This window comes from Mustela erminea, chromosome 16, assembly GCF_009829155.1.
Source record: "Mustela erminea isolate mMusErm1 chromosome 16, mMusErm1.Pri, whole genome shotgun sequence".
Classification (NCBI taxonomy): Eukaryota; Metazoa; Chordata; class Mammalia; order Carnivora; family Mustelidae; genus Mustela; species Mustela erminea.
In genome coordinates, this window is record NC_045629.1 from 23,678,732 (window position 1) to 23,697,420 (window position 18,689).

The 18,689-nt window shown below is 40.2% G+C and overlaps 1 protein-coding gene across 14 annotated transcripts in view; it reads right to left on the reverse strand.

Moving 5' to 3' along the window:
- Positions 1-18,689, reverse strand: part of EYA1 (EYA transcriptional coactivator and phosphatase 1) — a 359,116-nt gene that overhangs the window by 21,008 nt on the left and 319,419 nt on the right. For all 14 annotated transcript variants that reach the window (XM_032316550.1, XM_032316548.1, XM_032316544.1 and 11 more), the window contains 4 exons: positions 6,469-6,527; positions 6,196-6,356; positions 5,103-5,217; positions 4,847-4,968 (listed from right to left, as the gene is read on the reverse strand). In XM_032316550.1, coding sequence (XP_032172441.1) covers positions 4,847-4,968; positions 5,103-5,217; positions 6,196-6,356; positions 6,469-6,527 — 457 coding nt within the window. The remainder of the gene's footprint in view (positions 1-4,846; positions 4,969-5,102; positions 5,218-6,195; positions 6,357-6,468; positions 6,528-18,689) is intronic.

Sequence of the window (18,689 nt, forward strand, 5' to 3'; positions counted from 1 at the left end):
TTTTATTTATTTTTGCGAGGGAGAGAGAGAGAGAGCATGTGTATGTGAGCATGAGCAGGGGGGTTGGGGGTTAGCGGGGACAGGGGGAGAAGCAGGCTTCCTGCTGAGCAGAGAGTCTGCTTTGGGTCTCCATCCCAGGACCCTGGGATCATGACCTGAGCTGAAGGCAGATGCTTAACTAACTGAGCCACCGAGAAATTGTCAATTTTAATATTCTTTTCCCAAGGGCTCATTTATTAAAAAGTAGGATCTAGTCGATCATAGTATAGCATTTGGGAAAAAAATAATGTTTTGCAGCAGTACTTTTTTTTTCCTACCAGCTGAGACTTAATGAAGGCATGCAATTCTGGCAACCTCCCTGAACTTTATTTAAAAAATGTTTCACAATATACCAAACTCTGAAAATAATATCTGATCCCATGTCTATTGGGAAGGATGAAAGAAACTGACTGGTTTTGTTATAGCAGGAGAAATCAAACAATGGAATCTCTTTATTCATTCGTTTTCCAGTTGGGAGTCTATCTGAATGAAAGACCACTGCCCCCAGCCCCCGCCAAACCTAATGTGTTTACTTGAAATCTTTTGGTAAAACTGTTTCTGAAATAAATGTCAGGTAATTTGGGGCACTCTGGAAAGATCAACACCTGCCCTACCCAGGCATCTAATGTCCAATAAAGCACCTTCCTAGAGGAAAAACGGGATAAAGGTAACAGAATACCTTTATCTAATCTTTCCCAAGTCAAGACTTGGTTTGGGCTCTCTGGGGGCCCATCCCTACAGTTAACACAGCCACTGTTGCTCCTTTAGAGAAGAAACTGCTGTTCCAAGTCCTGGGCTGCCAACAGGACCATTTTAATGGACAATAGGATAGTTTATAGTTTTCAAATGTAAATGACTGAGCAGGCCGCATCTCTTTCAAATAAGGATCAGATATACTCATGAACAAATTGCTTGTTTGCTTAAACAAATGTATGCTTTATATTTGTATTTTGCACTAAAATCTCTGGTTTGCATCTGACAGAATGAAATCTGGCTAGCCTTATTCAAAGGATGTAATTTCAATGCTTCTTTAGTTGCCCACTAAACTGTGAAATATTAAATCACTTTAAGAAACAAATACAAAGGGTAGTTTCCACTGCAAAAATATACAATCAAAAATTCAGATGTCATGAAAGTTTTTTCCTCCTTAGAGGGAAATGTTTATGTGTTTTTGCCAAGTTTCCCTTTCATGGGAAAAGGAAGGTAAACTCAATGTTATTTAAAGGTGAGGCTGTGGTAGACAAAAAAATTTCTCACCTATATCCTATCTTGTATAGGCTTCACTGTAAAGTCTGAGTCACACAGATTCTTCCATAATAAAGACTGAGAAACTGAAGCTGACTTTTAGAAGCTAATGAGAGATCCTACACGAAATTTTCATTTTGATGAATCCATTTTATCTGGAAGAACATCATAGCCCTGCTAACAACGAGATACCAGCTATCTCCTTCAATTACTGCCACTTGCCTAATAGGAAGGTTCCTGGGTTTTCTGCATCGACTCCCAAATTATAGCTCATTTGATAGCAAAATTAGCAAAACTATAGGAGTTTCAATCTGTACTTTTCTTATTCTTATTTTTTATTTTTGAGAGCAAGAGAGTACGTGCCTGGGGGCGGGGGGGGGGGGGCAAAGGAGAAGAAGAGGGAAAGAGAGAATCTTAAACAGGCTCCATGCCTGGCCCAGAGCCCAATATGGGGCTTGATCCTGGGACATTGGGGTCACGACTTGAGCCAAAATCGAGTCAGACACTTAACTGACTGAGCCACCACCAAGGTGCCCCATTTACTTTTCTTCTTAAAAATACCATAGAAAAGTGGTTCTGCCTCTGGTTTTGAGGTAATTTCTACCACCTTTTTTAATCCTCATTTTTAATTCTGTATTGATAAAAATTAAAGTTCAGTATCATAAAATACCCATTAAAATACCGATTATACACTTAATTGTTATAATTTTCTATTATCCAAATATTTTCAAATTATTTAAATATTTTGGGATTAAAGTTCAATGCTCATGACGCGTAATACACTACTTGTTCTTTCCTTCTGGGGCGTTAAGCACTATCCTTTCCATTCTATAAACATTTTTGGAAATTGTTCTTTCATGGGCTGATAAATGTTTACCATGGACTCCTGTTTATAAAACACAATATGATTCCTCTTTATTGTTATGGATAACATAAATATCTGACTTAATGTAAACAGTTATTTTTACGGACTTGAGAACATATAAAATCTGGTTATATTGATTGGGCTACCAGTAATTCTATTTGGAACATTCTTTTCTCTTAGTCTCTTTTCTTTTCTTTTTTTTTTTTTTTAAAGATTTTATTTATTTATTTGACAGAGAGAGATCACGAGTAGGCAGAGAGGCAGGCAGAGAGAGAGAGAGAGGAGGAAGCAGGCTCCTGCTGAGCAGAGAGCCTGATGTGGAACTCGATCCCGGGACCCCGAGATCATGACCTGAGCCGAAGGCAGCGGCTTAACCCACTGAGCCACCCAGGCGCCCTCTTTTCTTTTCTTTTTAAAAAATTTTATTTATTTATTTGAGAGAGAGAGAGAGAGAGAGAGAAGCGTCGGGGAGGATCAGAGGGAGAAGCCGACTCCCATTCAGCAGGACTCTATCCCAGGACTCTAGGATCATGACCTGCGCCCAAAAAAAAAAGGCAAACACTTAACTGACTGAGCCACCCAGGTGTCCCTTTCCTTTCTAAATATTTTCTAGCATTCTGTTCTTAGTGCTTTTCAGGAGGCATCAGTCATTCTCCAACTCCAGCTATTTCCAACTTGACAGGGCTATGTGAATATCAGAGGGTCTTCACACTCAACATTGATAAAATCTAACTCTTATCTTTCCCATGACACCTGATTTTCCCCATCAGTTAAATGTGGCAGTACTGACCCAGTATTTAAGAAAAACCTCTGTGTCAATCTTCTTCAGAATAAACAACCGTTTACTCATCCATTTTATTGAACAGACATTTACTGAGCACCTAGTATGTGCTGGGCACTATAGCCACAATGATGAGCAACACAGACAGAATCAGTTATCAAGGATATTACAGTTTGATAGGAAAGTCAGACTATGAACAAATAATTATAAAAGTAATTCTTTAGCAAATATTTAGTAAATGCTTTAAAAAAAAAGTACTGAAAGTATACAAGTGTAGTTAGATGGAGACTAGAATTTTATTTTTGCCCTTTTTTCTTTACATAGAATTGAGCAGCTAGAAACAATCTTCTTCCCACCTACTAGGATCCTTATCCCCCTTCCCCAGGACTCACTAAAATAATATCTCATTAGGGTGATAAACAAGGCCACATACGTCTAGACCTAAGTCTCTACCTTTCCGGCTTCAGCTTCGATGACCCAGGATCTTTCAGTCCTTTAGCAGGGAACATGTTTTAATGTCTCTGTCCCTTTGCTCTCACTAGCCCATCTGCCTATTAACTCTTTTTTTTTTTTTTTTAAAGATTTTATTTATTTATTTATTTGACTGAGAGAGATCACAAGTAGGCAGAGAAGCAGGCAGAGAGAGAGGAGGAAGCAGGTTCCCTGCTGAGCAGAGAGCCTGATGTGGGGCTCGATCCCAGGATCCTGGGATCATGACCTGAGCCGAAGGCAGAGGCTTTAACCCACTGAGCCACCCAGGCGCCCCTACCTATTAACTCTTATGTGTACCTCTATACCCAGCTCAAATACCATTTTTTCCTTTTAGTGTTCATTTTATGCTTTCTGCCTCCTCCTGGGTGGGAATGAATGTTTCCTCGTTCAAGAGCATATTCAGGCATTTAGTGGTAGAGAGCTCCCTAGGTTACAGAAAGGAGTCTGGACCCTGGAATCAGACCTAGCTTGACCCTTACCTTTACCAGCTGTTAACTTGGACAATTAAGTCTCTGAGATTTAGTGTCCTCATTTGTAAAATGTAAAGGTTATGAAGATTGATTTTAGTATGTAAAATGCTTAGTATAGTTCTGGACATCTGCTAAATATGTGATAACTGCTCATTTACATACTCCTTTGTCATATTACAGTTATTTAGATGTCTGCTTCTCCCACTAGATGGTGAATCAAATTTCACACTAGTCATCTTTCTCCAACTATGATTACTTCTTTCAAACACTTAATTTTTTTTGGTATCCCTGTAACAAAAATGAGAACTTGATTGTTTATACATGTTGAATTAAAATAAAGCAAAAAAAAAAAAAAAGATGGTTCCAGTGATAATAATTTAAAGAAAGCTATTAGAATTGTTTCAGTTATACTTTGTAAATCTCCATATTATTATTTGTTTTAGCTTATTAGATATTTTTGGTGATGTTATCTAAAACACAAATAAGGTAATAATCCAGAACTGATGCTCAAGTGAGAGTGGCTAAAATGCATAGGCCTTTTTTTTTTTTTTTAAGATTTTATTTATTTTAGAGAGAGAAAACGTGAGAGGGGAGAGGTAGGAGGGAGAGCAGACTCCCTGCAGAGCAGGGAGCACAATGTGGGACCCAGTCCTGGGACTCCAGGACCATGACCTAAGCCGAAGGCAGTTGCTTAACCGACGGAGCCACCCAGGTGCCCTAAAATGCATAGGTCTTAACGTTAACCAGTAGAGTAATATTTTTTGAATTAAGCTGCATGGCTTATGATTTATATTTCTTTTGATGTCTAAAGCCAATTCCAACAACAAAATTACATTGTCCCTCTAGTTTTCTGACGCCTAGTATAATGAAAAATGTCCCATTTTGTTTTACACATTCACTTCTACTTGCCTGAAGAGAAAGAGTCAGGTATAAAACAAAACGAAAGCAGCTCACCTATTTTTGTTGCACTGTAAATATTTTCTATTGGAAATACAATCCCTAATCCATATAACAGAACTTTTGCCAACGCTGGGATAAGTTGGGTAGTTGTGACTAAAATATTCACACAATTCGTCCTGCGAGAACCAAAAAGAAAAAAAAAGAAAGAAAGAAAAGAAAACTGATGAAAAATGAATCTCCAAAATGAACAAATATGAGGAAAAGCTGTTTTCCAGCAAAAGCATCATGGAGGGACTTGGGGACAGCCTACCGGGAGTGAATGAGCGTGAGTGCTTTCAGGGCCAGTGTCAACCAGGAGTCCGTCAGGGCTTCAATCTCGGCCCTCAGCTGTAGCCAGGCTTCCCTCTTGGCTGGACCAAGCAGGCCTGTGGATTTAAAAGTACATGAGTTCCTTCGTTACCAGTGTGTCTAGACAACTTTATAAATAATAAACATTTAATACTACTCATCCTCAAGCTTTATAGCATATCAGATAATTTTTCACATATTAGCATCCATTTGACACATATTTATTTAGTACTGTAGGAAACAACTGTTGATTTTGCATTCCTTGCATCCTGGTTATAGAAGTCATCTCCTCTTTTTGAGGGGTCTGCTCCCACCATTCCTCAATCCTGGAGCCTGGATAGAGCCAACCCTACCCTTGGGCTCCCAGGGCAGGTGTATGATTGCAGCTTGGCCAGAGTGAATCAGTCTTGGAACTTTTCCTGAATCTACTGGGAAAGGTATTTTTCTACCCCGCCAAGGTGCTAAACTCACAGAATATAAACTTGAATCTGTCAATGGTCGGGCACCTATGTCACCTTACAGGAAGGACTGATCCACAAAAACTCCTACCCAAAGGGAAGCCTAGGCAGGAGATTCTGTATGTCATCTTTTTAAGCATGTGGATTTAGTCACGCTGGAAACCAAGACATCCCCAAACTTTTCATTATTAAGCCAACATATTCCCTTGTAAGCTCAAGCTATTTTGAAACACAGTTGAATGAGCTTTACAGTCCATCTTAAGTGTTTTAGCCAAAGGTGGTTAATCCCACATCTCCTTGGAAGGACAAATGAGTATCAGAAAGGTCAAGAAACTGATTCTAGGTCCCACACACTACAAAGTAATGGAGCCAGGACTAGATTAGGCTAGCCAGGGTGGCTGGTTCAAGTTCAATATTCCTGTCACTAAATCACAACTGAATAATCACGGGTCAGATGAAACCATTCTAAAAAAGCTATGACATTAAAAAAAACAAAAACAAAAACAAAAAACATGATGTGTAAGTGTGTGTGGTACTTGGAGAATTTTTCCTAGACTATCTCAATAACCTGGTAAGATACTGGGGGTAGTTACTTGCCTCCAACGTTATTTTTGTAGGTATTGTAGATCTCTTTTACCCGTCTGTAGCGGAAAGCCAATTTTCTCATCCAGTCTACACCACCTCGCACACCGGTTGCCAAGCATAAATTAGCACTGGTGGCTGCAGCAGGAAAGCCATCTGTTCCAAAGTTATATGTGCTATTTAGATGCAAGAAAAGCCCAATGTTAACCAAACAGAAAGTTCATCTTCATTAGCTGAGCCATTAAACTATAAATTGGAGAAAATCACTTCACATTTCAACATGCTCACCTTAGGTCTTGCCCATTATCATCTGAAGACACATCATCTATATGAACTTGGTCACATTCCTAAAATGCAATTAAAATGAGACAGGTTCATTCTCGAGGAGCATCTTCTTTTTGTTGTTGTTGTTTTTTTTTTTGAACAATCACACACAACTGTTTAACCCACCCCCCCCAACTTAAATTGGACTATTTTTCCACAATGTCAATCAGTAGGGGTCAGTCTTGTGAAGTTGATATTTTTACCTACTCCAGCCCTCTTTTAACATAAAAAATGAGCAATGTCATTAAGGACTACCGTTATTCAGCTTCAGAGAACACATTTTTGTGTTCAGAAAGGAAAGTGATTGAAAACAATTAGCATATGTGTTCCATAAACCTCAGGTACCTGAAGACATCACGCTGCTCAAAGCGGATTCAGTCAGTGCCCAGGCATAACTGAAACCAGACATTTCAGTAAATGTAACATGCTAGAAAAATTAAACCTGATGCTAACTGCCAATGAAATTATGACCTCTGATTGCTGTTGAGCCACACACCAACAGAGCCTGAGGCCAGTGGGCTGAGGAGCCCAGACGAAAAAATCTGTTACTGGTTTGCCATTGATTTGAGAGATGTGAGTTTTATTCTTTGTGTGTGTGTGTGTGTGTGTATGTGTGTAGGAGGAAGAAAGCATGGGAGGCTTCAAAACCCAAATAAAAACAATCAAACCATGCAGTGTTTTTTACTTTTTTTTCTTTAACTGTTTCACTATTATATATTCCTTTTAAGTGTTGGATTTATGGATTTATTATAGAATGAAGTTGTGGGAACAGACCCGAATTTTAAATCCCCAAACCACGTGTAAACTGTTCAGAAGAGGAAGCTGTGATTTTGGAATACAGCTCTGCCGAGACTGAGACTGAGCTGATGATTATGCACCTGTTTGCATATGAGCACCCCAACATCCCACCGTGATATCCCACAGCTCTGTAAGGAGCAGACAGGTAAACAGTTGTTGAACGAATGACAGCATACTAATCTGGAGACACACAACTAGGTCTCCCACAAATAGACAAGGCACCCATACGTGGTGTGCTTTAATATTTCAGTCATGATTTATTACAGACAGGCTCCAAACACCCCAGAGCCCTTCATCGTACTTATTTTTGTATTATTAAAAGATGTCCAGGTATGTACCCTGTATTTTTAAAGTTTCTCTTGACTAAAGTGCTGGTTGTATTTCCTGTATAATTTTGTAAAATCTAGTCTATTTGTCTAGTGCTCAACATACAATTTGTAAAAGAGACAACAGACATAAAGCACCACAGTAATACAAGGTGTATTTTTATGTTGCGGGTTCCTTCTGAACAAATTTTTTTCTCTCCACGGATTTGTGAGGAAGGGAGCAAGAGATAGAAGGGGAAAGAAACTCAAACCAGCTGTTGCTTAACAGAATTAAAATCATGACCCCCCAACCTCTTCTCTAAAGCATCTACTTTCCAGGCAACCGCCTCCCAGCAAGCAGCAAGTTCCAAGGAGGAAAAGACTTTGACCTTGTAACCCTCCCCTGCTCTCCTGAGGTCCATAACCTCAGATAAGAAAGAGGAAAAGCCAGTCTAGGAGGCCGCACATGTGGGCTATGAATTTAACGTTTTAAAAAACAGGTCATTCCTGGAAAACATGTTGGAGGACTTCTCAGAGTTATTAATTTAATCACACTTCAAAAGATGAATGATAGTTGTGTTTCCTCAACAAGGTACTTATCCCAGGTTTAAACAGTGACTAAATCATGTGTAGACACTTCTGCCACTTATCCAGTCCGAAATACATTTTTGATGTTGTTGGTAAACAACTCTTCCGGGGGGCATGGTGAGTGTACAAAACAGATGAGAAAACCAAGACAAACCAAAAAAAGTGTACTGCAAACCACCGCCCCCAAACAAAGACAAAAACAAAAACAGAAAAACTCAAAAAGCCAGAGCGCCACCATGGAAATTTTCTCTCTTTGGGGAGAACCAGGAGGTGGAAAGTGAGGAAGTCCAAGAGGAAAAGCTATGTTAAAAAAGGGTTTAATTCGATGAATCACACCAAAGCTGACTTACAAGTTACTCAGTTAACTCTAGGGGTGGGGAGAATTCCTTGGGAAGGCAGGGTGTTAAGAGGCTTTTCTTAAATGAATGCAGTTGTAAATCTCCATGACTAACAGAGAAGCCAGTTATCTTCCAGTGCTGTTAATGACTCCATTGTTGCTATTGTCCTCTCACATCCTGTATTTGTTTTCTCCCAGAGCTTTATCCAAGTCTTTTTGTTCCCAGGGCTGAGGCCCTCCTTTGAAGGATGGTTCAGGATCCCGGGTAGCTCTAATTGAGTGTCAACAACTTTGAGCTTCTACCTGCAGACTCCACTCACTTCTCAGAGATCGGATCAACTCTGGTGTGTTGGCAACAAAGAAATTGTCATTCTTCATCAGGAGAGGTGTTTTGTAGAATGATTTTCAGGAAAATAGATGCAGCCATCGGGAGCCTTTTTTAAAGGGCCTAATTAGCACCCCAGGAATAGAAAGTTTAGAAACCATGAAAATGCCCAAGTACAATATGTTTTCAGAACTGTCCGTGTCATTTAATGACAGAAAACTATTATGCTACACAAACTTTGGGTAGATAAGATACATACTAAAGGTCCATTCACTGAGTCTTGGTGTGAGCTTCTACATCTTGGTAAAACTGTCTCAGGAAATAGGTTTTATTTTGATGAGAAACTATATTACTATCTTGATGTTTGCCTATTAACATTTTTAATTCCTCAAAGAACAGAGAATATGAAAATACAGAAGTAGCTCGATACATGTGGAATGTATAAACCTTTCTAAGAAGTGCATCTACTCTCAAATTAGAAACTGCAGTTCCCCGCATCCTGATCTGAAATTCTTTATCCGCTGGGATGAGTCTCTCCTCCCCCACTTTTCTTCGGAAACTATCTTTCACTTGTCCTCTTAAGAGCCTAATTTTAGGTTTTCATGTTTGCTTTCTGGACTTTGTTGTTTTAGTGTCTAAATCTGTTTTAAACTCAGAAAATCAGATAATTGAAGGAGGGGAGCGGGCGTTCTGGATTCACTGACACAACATGGCAAAATTTAAAGCCCCCTGGATGAATGCATAGACACAGAAAACAAGAATGAAAGCTTTCCATATTTCTAGGCATCAAGACATAGCCCTAAAAACCCTATTTTACTGCTTATTAAACAGAGTTTAGAACATGTAGAATGCCATGGGAAAAGGAAGTTTTTCTTCCAAAAAGACTGAATATGTTGAAGACGTATTTTTGAAATAAACCACCAAAAAGTCCACGACAGGGTTTTTAAGGCACTGAAGTCATTACTGAGGCCAAGTCTTTGGCTAGCATTCCCATGTCTCAGGCCCACCATGGCCAGGTCAGCCAGTCTAGCAGGTTTTATGCATTAATATGCCCTGTTGAGATTGGAGATGCCCCAGGTAGCCCTGCCATGTCTGGGGATCTGGCTGGGGTCCTCATCTGGGGAGGAAGTACTGCTTCTCAGGACGCCTGGTAGATTCCACACTCAACACACAACTGAGCTGGCTAACGGTTGCCTTAGCTTAGAAAAGTGGTCATTTATTCATTCACGTGTCCTCTTATTTATTAAGGGGCTACTATGTTCTGGATGCTAATGATGCAGCATTTAACAGACAAAAACCCTTACCATCTTGGAATTAACATTCTAGTCGGGCCAAACAAGAAAATATGCAAAGTGTGTACTATGTTAGATGCTGATAACTGTTAAGGAGAAAAAAAAAGAGCAGGCAAGGGAATGATGCAATGCTGTGTGAGGTCTGGGGAATGGCTCTGCCGGCCAAGGACGGAGCAGGTTCAAGGGTCCTGAGGCAGGAGAATCCTGTGTGCTGGAGGCTGAAGCAGGAAGGAGGCACTAGGACGAGATCAGCCATCAGCTGGGAAGAGTTAATAAGGGCTCTCAGGTGACCGGAAGGCGGCGCTACTGGAAGTAGCATCCAGTTTTCAGCCCCTGCCTTCGAGGCGCATACAGTTTAGTCAGAAAGACAGAAGTTAATTAACTCCAGGGGTGATAAATTACAATGGGAGTAGATGCTCCCAACTGCCTTGAGGAGCATTCAAAGGAACATCCTCTTGTTGAATGGCTGAATTCTATTTAGTCTAAAAGAGCTTCCAGGTCTGAAAAACTTCAATTGTGTTTTCCTAGATTGGGGAGGGACAGCACCGCCCACCGTTTATCCTCAGTGCTTTTGTGATGAAAGCAATCAAGAGATCAACGGCAGACTCAGACTGGAGATGGTTCACAGTCAGTGAAGCTGTGGTAACTGAAACAAAACATAGCTTTTTGATCCCAGACTGTGGACGCCAGACCGCGACTTATGGTGGTGGTGAGGAGGGGGTGGGGGAAGGTGGCAGTTGTTGGGCAAGCCGTCCTTCTCTCTAGGAAATAGCCCAGACTTCTTTCGCAGACATGCAGGGAACTCTATGGAGTTAGCAAGCAGGTCCCCTTCCCTTAGGGGCTGGTTTTTGTTACCCTCTCAGTTACAGATTTGAAATTTGCTACGGCAGCTGGCAAGGGATCAAGAGGCGGGGAAAAAGTTGTTTTTTGATAATGGCTTTTCAACGGGAGGTCAAAATCAGCAACACTTTTGTATACAGAGCTCTGTATCAAGTCAGTGATGGAGAAATATATAATTAACATTTTTATTTCATCATTTTGCATATACACTCACATAACACAAATTCTCAGAAAGAGTCAGGGCCAGTGCTAGGCCAAGTAGTGATTATCCTTCACAAGGAGAATTTTACAATTAATTACCAAATTTAGATTACTGCTAAAGCAACTGGAGGTTGGCCTCTCCCTTTTCGGAAATCCTAAAGCACCGGGGACACAAGAGCTATTGACGGCACTTGATTAAATGTCCTATTTTGACACTTGGTATCCCTTGAGGAGTATATTCCTCCCTCCCCAAGTGGGTGGCAAACTACTCAATAAGTCATTTCTTACACTTCTGTGGAGATCTTGTGGAGGCAGGCACACAGTTTCTTTCCCTCACACACATTCCTGCTTCTTGTTGAGCTGAATTAGGGTCACCAATTTACGGTCAAAGTGGATTAGTATGTAATGGTATAACCCATTTCACAGATACAAAACATGAAGACTCAGGAAAGTTAAATAAGGTAAAGTGCCAAGACACTTTGCCTTTGACCCCTAACTCATGGTCTCTTCCCTCACCCATTTCACACGATGCCCACAACTGCCGCCATCTAGATCCTTTGTGGCTTGTGAGTCGTTTGGAGCCCAGGAGACCTCAGGCACAAAACATATCCTCCCCTTGGCCTGCCCCCCTCTTGCTGTGCCCAGCGTCTGTCACCACAGCCTTCTCTCCCAGCCTGGAGCTCAGAAGGGAGTCCTCCACCCATCTCACAGGGGCCCTCCAATGCCTGGCCCTTCAGAGGGAAATCATCCTGGAAGGAGAGCCACTGTGGGCACCGGGACTTTGCCGGGTGGAGGGTACAGAGAACGACTGTGGGTGGTGAGAGCATAGGTGTTAGAATGACTTTCACATATCGCATCCTAAGGAGGAGCCTGGAGGCCCAGGAAGAAGGATCTGGCCAGGCAGATGGCAACAATCAGAGGCGCAGCGTTGAGCCCACAGGTGCAACACCTGTGTAGAACCTCTGTGCCACATGACAGGATTCTATGATCATCTCACCCATAAACACCACAAGCCAAATGACCAGAGTTTTACCTTCACCCGTCTTCGCTTTAGGTTCCAAGGCCTGTGCTTTGCAGAGGAGTAAAATAAATAAAATTAACCAGCTTTGGTTACTACTGGCCCTCCGCTAGTAGACATCTAAGCGCTTACGGGCTGGATCTCAAATGCTGACATGGATGGCTGGGGAAAATTGCCAGCACATGGAGCAGCTGAATACCAGCCGTGGTGCTGGGACTATGAAGAAAGCCACATGGGGTACGATCTCATAGCCATGCGGCAAAGGCACATTCCCTCTCAGAACTCTGGCTGCACTGTTATTCTGCCTTTTTGGTCCTTTCTGTCATTATTTTTGGCACTGCAACTCAAGCTGACCTTTTTCTGATCCATCATCATCTCTGGCCTTCCAGGGCCGGGCCACAGACATGTTCTTTTGGACCAAGCCCCAGGAATAACTCCGATTTTGTACGGGGGCTCATATGCAAAATATTAAGTTATGGCAGAATTTTTCTGCAAATATTTATTCTGCTTTGATACCGTAGTGGTTGTACTTTTCCTCCAAGCCTTTCACTTGTGCCATAATTATGTAAAAAAACCCATACCATTCAAGTTAGTTTAGGAAAATTAATAAAAAGAATTAAGACAGTTACAATGGGGCTTATTATCTATGCCAGGCAGTGATGTAATCGCCAGCCTGTTCAGGAACTATACCTCTGAACACGACACCAGAAACATAAACTCCAAGTACACCTAAAGTCTTTGAATAAACAGAGACGCTAAGAAGACTTTGAGGTAGACTGTGTGTTATGAAAGGGAACAATATAAACATGTTACAAACACATCTTTGGAGAAGTTGAGTTACACAAACCTAAATTCTGCCGACCGAAGCTCTATTCGCTCCGTTTTCCAAATTTACCGTGAGGAAACTAACACCATACCACCAACTAATTGTTTCAATACCGTCCTCTACAAAGTAAAAATGAAAGGAAAAAGAGAGTCACTAGAGAATGAGCTATTTTCATTGTGTCTGTATATCAGTGTGCCCTCGGAGACCAGCTGGAGCTGGCCGAAGCAGAGGAAATGATCGGGGGTCCTCCGTACCCTCCTGTCATCAAGCCATTATGTCTACTCTGCCCACCTCCCCACTGAACAATATAGATACTCTCTCAATACCTTAGACATCCACAAGTGACTAAAAAGAAGTTTTCCTCTTATTTCCATACACGAAAATATTTAATTATACGGAGTACATAAGTATGTCCAGTACTTTAGAGACAAACACACAAATTGTCTGAATGCTTTGACTAGTGATCAGCAGTGCTTTAAAAAGAAAAAGGTTGGGGGAGGGATGAGTCCTCCCCCTGTGGGTCCTCTCACAGAAAGTCTAAATTATACAGATGGCCTTACAGGGTGACCAGTATTTGAGGGACAGAGGTCTAAGGGAGAGATTTTCAGAGTGGCTTTTGGAGATAGAACTCCTGACTGCCTCTATATTTTTATCATTTTTCTGGGAAAATAAAGTTAAATGGATCATCCTAGAGATCCTCTGTGATTCAGACGTTGAGGGGGAGGAGGTGGTCTAGAAACAAACCGACCTGATGGCAGAGATGTGAAGAATGCTGCTTCTAATTCACTGACAATTGGAATGAGTTTGTTAGTCTCTGTAGTTAAGAAATTCTGTCCATGAGTTAGTCACTTTGCAAAAGCCAGGTTTTTACTTGTACATTTCTTTCTATAACAGGGAGACCTTCCAGTCAATGTACTGTTCTTCTGCTTACTGGTGTGGAATAATATGATTGCAATATGTTTTCTAAAGGTGTGTCAAAGCCCTCACTGCACTTTCAAACAGACATGCTGAAGATCTCACGTGCTACTGTGCCCTTGTGTTTGCCATCCACGACTGGATGCGAGCCTGAGGCAAGGCCAAGTGCAAAGGGAGTGTGCCATTTGCAGCCCTGCAGCCCCACGCACAGCTGGCCAGGCCTTGTGACCCACCCTTGCTTTCCCACGGCAACACTTTCTTGCAAAAGAAAAGGGTACATGGCTAAGGCACAGGAGTTTTTGGAAATTGGCCTCATTCTGTTTGACAATTTCGGGAAATGCAAGTTATTGAACTAGAACATACCTGGACAAGCGCATCTTTCAGTTCTCACTCTAGATTATCCACTCAGCACAGCATAGGTGTCAATGTATAGTCTAAGTCAGTATCTAAATATCTCTATTTGCTCTGACAGGCAGAGGACACAGCCATAGCAGCCAACAGGGGAAAAAGACAGAATTTCAAATCTCAGAAACCAGTAAGAGGCATTCTAACATCTGTTTTTGAGATTTGGTCATAAGGTACAACTTGCAGAGATATACGTGGCTTTTAATTCCTGTGTCTTACTTACAAAAACAGTATTTTAATATATTTAATTTTACAATATCCTGTTGAGGTTATCAGAACAAGAGAGAGATTTTTACTAGTATCATGTTTATGTTTGCTAGGAGACCTAGGTACTCGAATTTGAAACTCAAGATTTGAATTACGACAGCTTCAACAAAGGTTTAAGAAGACATTAGCAATTTCAGTCTGATTCTGTTGAGAGGAATATTCGTAAAATATTTAGAGAATAAAATCTTTACTGAAAATACCTGAAGACGGCATATTAAAGCAAAAGATAAACAAAAGTGCTAAGTCATGTATTTGTACACAAAGTTATGATAACTACTTCAGACCACTACATAAAAATTTACAGGAAGCTCAAGCTTACTGTTAATAAAGAAAAAAGTTTCAAAGTTTTACATATTTTTGTATTAATTTCTTTTAAAGTCTTACAAATAAGATGTCATCATAATACCACTTTAGAACACTGCTCCAAGAATCCCAAAGGAATTACATGAAGACAGTTCCTTTTTAGTGAGTAAGTACAGTGTTAATAAATAGGTCAACTTCACTCCGCTTGAAGTTCCTTCTTTCTACCATGAATACCTTCTTTACCCCATGATTAGATTAAATATATTTGTTTTTATTCACACTCTCAACATTAGGATGAGAAAAAGAAAGAAATGAAAATAAAACAAGCTTTTTAAAAACAAAATAGACTTATTTAAAATTGCTCAATACCGAATTAATGGGTTAACTTAATTGGTAATTTTGGCATATATTACATGTGATCTAATGATATCAGCCCATCATTTCTTTCCTTTTGAAAAAGTTAAGAGAGTACCTTCTATTTAAGGCCATAAAATCCATCTTTTATTGTTTAAGTTATGTTCAGTGCATTCTATACCCCTACATGGTATTATACACAAGAGGCATAAGCCCAAATATATAGCTTCACTTATGATCCAACTACTGTCAGAAGATATGGCATTTTATAAGTTTGTGTAGGACCCTGTGAAAATGTTGCAGACCTTCAAAGACAAAATAGGGCAGTAGCATTAGTGGTTGATAATAAGTCTAACTGCATTATTACAATTTTATCCTAAAACTACTGTACATATTTATAATGGTACCATGTGATTTTTCATGTGTTAAAAGATTCAAGGCAGACTTAAGATACAAAATATTTCAAAACTTAAAAAAAACCAGCATGTATGTAATATAAATGTCATCCTTTTGAATGGTGAGTCAGAACTACTTTTAAGAATAAGCCTTTGATTTACTGCTGAACTGATTTCTCAGTGTTCAATGGGTTTGCTCATCGTTTGGCAAACATAATTTGTCATTGGCAACAGTGTTCTGTATGACTCTTGTGGCCTTTCTTTTAGATTTATTATTCCTGCTGAGAGCATCTACTGAAGAAGCATTTTTCATACTGACACCAACTCTCATCTTGCTGTGAATAATCACATTCTCATAAAAATCATACTTTTTACTGCAACCTTGCTGCCAGAAACATGGAAAAATATTCCAACCAGGAGCCCTTTTATCCTTTTCTGCAATCATTTTCTTACAGCCCTCACTGCCATTTGAGGAAAATGAATCCCATATCAATTTATTCACAAAGCGTTTACCTGGAAGTTTTAATTTACACAGGATATTTCTGTTGTGATCACAAATAAAACAAGGAACTAAAGTTGTGATATTAAATAGGTCATGTTTGAAGACAGTTTTTTCCCCCTGGAGAAATTTTTAATCTGAAATTAAATATCTGCAAGAAATATTAGTTCTAGTTTATCTCTATTCCATGCCTAACAGTTCATCTTCATTTAACTACAAACCACACCTCAAAATAATTTTTAAAGAGATATTTGAAAGTCATTCCCTTTTTAGGTGACTCCTTTCTGCAAGGATGGGGAGTGAAATTTGAATTTAAAGGAGCTCATGTATTAATTTAACTTCTATCATACAGCCAGATCATTTTATAATAGTAAAAAATCCTCAGTTTTCTATAAGAGAATGTGTAGCTCAGAATAATATCCTTAGTTAATAATTTGATGAAAAGGGGTGCCTGGGTGGCTCAGTGGGTTAGAGCCTCTGCCTTCAGCTCAGGTCATGATCCCAGGGTCCCGGGATGGAGCCCTGCATTGGGCTCTCTGCTCTGCAGGGAGCCTGCTTCCTCCTCTCTCTCTGCCTGCCTCTCTGCCTACTTGTGATCTCTGTCTGTCAAATAAATAAAATCTTTTAAAAAAAAATAATAAGTCGATGAAAATTCTGCAAGCTCATTTCTTCTGTTATTCCTGACTCTAGAAAGAAATATGCAGAACCAGATACAGGCACTTAAAAAAAGGGTTTTGTGAGCTACTGGAAGGTTCTGTGTCCCCTTTCATATCAGCCCCTCATGAGGAAGTGAGGACTTCTGAAAGGGTACTTTCTTACTCAAAAAATTTTCTAAGTATTTTCATCTGAAATCTGCACCCCAAAATCATTCCCTTTGCATCTTCTTTTATAAGACAAAGACTTCAAATGAAAGTAAATTATTGGGGTGCCTGGGTGGCTCAGTGGGTTAAAGCCTCTGCCTTCAGCTCAGGTCATGATCCCAAGGTCCTGGGATCGAACCCCACATCAGGCTCTCTGCCTGCCTCTCTGAGTACTAGTGATCTCTGTCTGTCAAATAAATAAATAAATATATTGTTTTAGAAAGGTAAACTATTTAAGCTCTATTATTTTGGTGTGAACTATTCTACCATAGATTTCCTCCACTCTGGGAAGCTCTGGTGTGCCCCAAACCAGTGGGTGCCAATGGGGGTAGGGGAGAAGGAGTGGGTGCCTGAAAGGAAAATTAGGGAAAAATTTCCTCCTTACTCATATTCTCACTCCCTAGCAAACCACCCCTTTGCCATGAATATTTAAAATGACAGACAATCATGATTTGGTTGTTAATTATAAATTTGGTTATTTATGTTATTTAGGAAAATACTATATTATACATCACTAATAGAGGATTTATGTTACATATGTTATATGTTAACTGTGGAACTATAGGACACAAATTCTGTATTCTTTTATTCAGTTTGTCATGCATTCAACTACTAATGACTGACTGCCTATTTATATACCAGGTACAAAGCACACAAAAAATAAATCAGATACAGATATCACCAGCAAGGTTGATGAATCTGACAGGGTTAAAGAGAGAGGGTACAAGTGAGTGTCACTATAATTTTCTCTCAGGGAAGGAACCAGAATTCTTACAAAGCTATGAGAGTGTCAAACTGAATTTATCCTGCTGCTAGTCCTTCTTTCAACCTTCCCCTTCAGATACATTTTTCTCAAAGTAGGTTTTGCTCTATCCAAATATAAAATTTCCAACATGGAGTGTGTTTCTTGGAAGCAGGCAATACATTTCGCTTTCTTTTCTGTCTCTGCTTTTAACCAGATAGTGATCAATATGTACTTTGGAAAAATCAAGCTGGAACCAATATATTCTGAGGCAGCTGGGCATCTGAGGGCCTCTACGGTGAGCCTTCACCTTGCCTATCCGATGCCATGTCCATCTGCATACCCCTCACATCCCACTGCACGCCTGTGTGCTTCTGCCAGGCTAGTCCTGGTAAGCGTGGCCTCCTCCACTCCCACTCACCAGACGATAGTTGTGTCTTATTTGCCACCAGCCTGCCTGCCCTCTCCTTTCTCTCCTGTTCAAGAAAATTCCTCTGTTAACCTTGTGGTTGCCTTTTGTTTTTCCCTCCAACCCTTGATGTATGCTCTGGAACCCCCTGTCTGAAATAACAGTAGTGACAAATACTGAGAACCTACTGTGTGTTAGGCACAGTATTACATATGATTTCCAATCATCCCCCAAATACTTGCTGGATAAGGGAATGAAGACTGAAGCAGGTAAGCAACCCAGCAGATAATGAACTCTTTGAAGGGAGAGAGAACTTCTCATGGGTCTTTTTCTCCCTATTTATTTTCTTTCTTTCTTTCTTTTTTTTTTTTTAAGATTTTTATTTATTTATTTGACAGACAGAGATCACAAGTAGGCAGAGAGAGAGAGAGAGAGGGAAGCAGGCTCCCTGCTGAGCAGAGAGCCCGATGCGGGACTCAATCCCAGGGCCCTGAGATCATGACCTG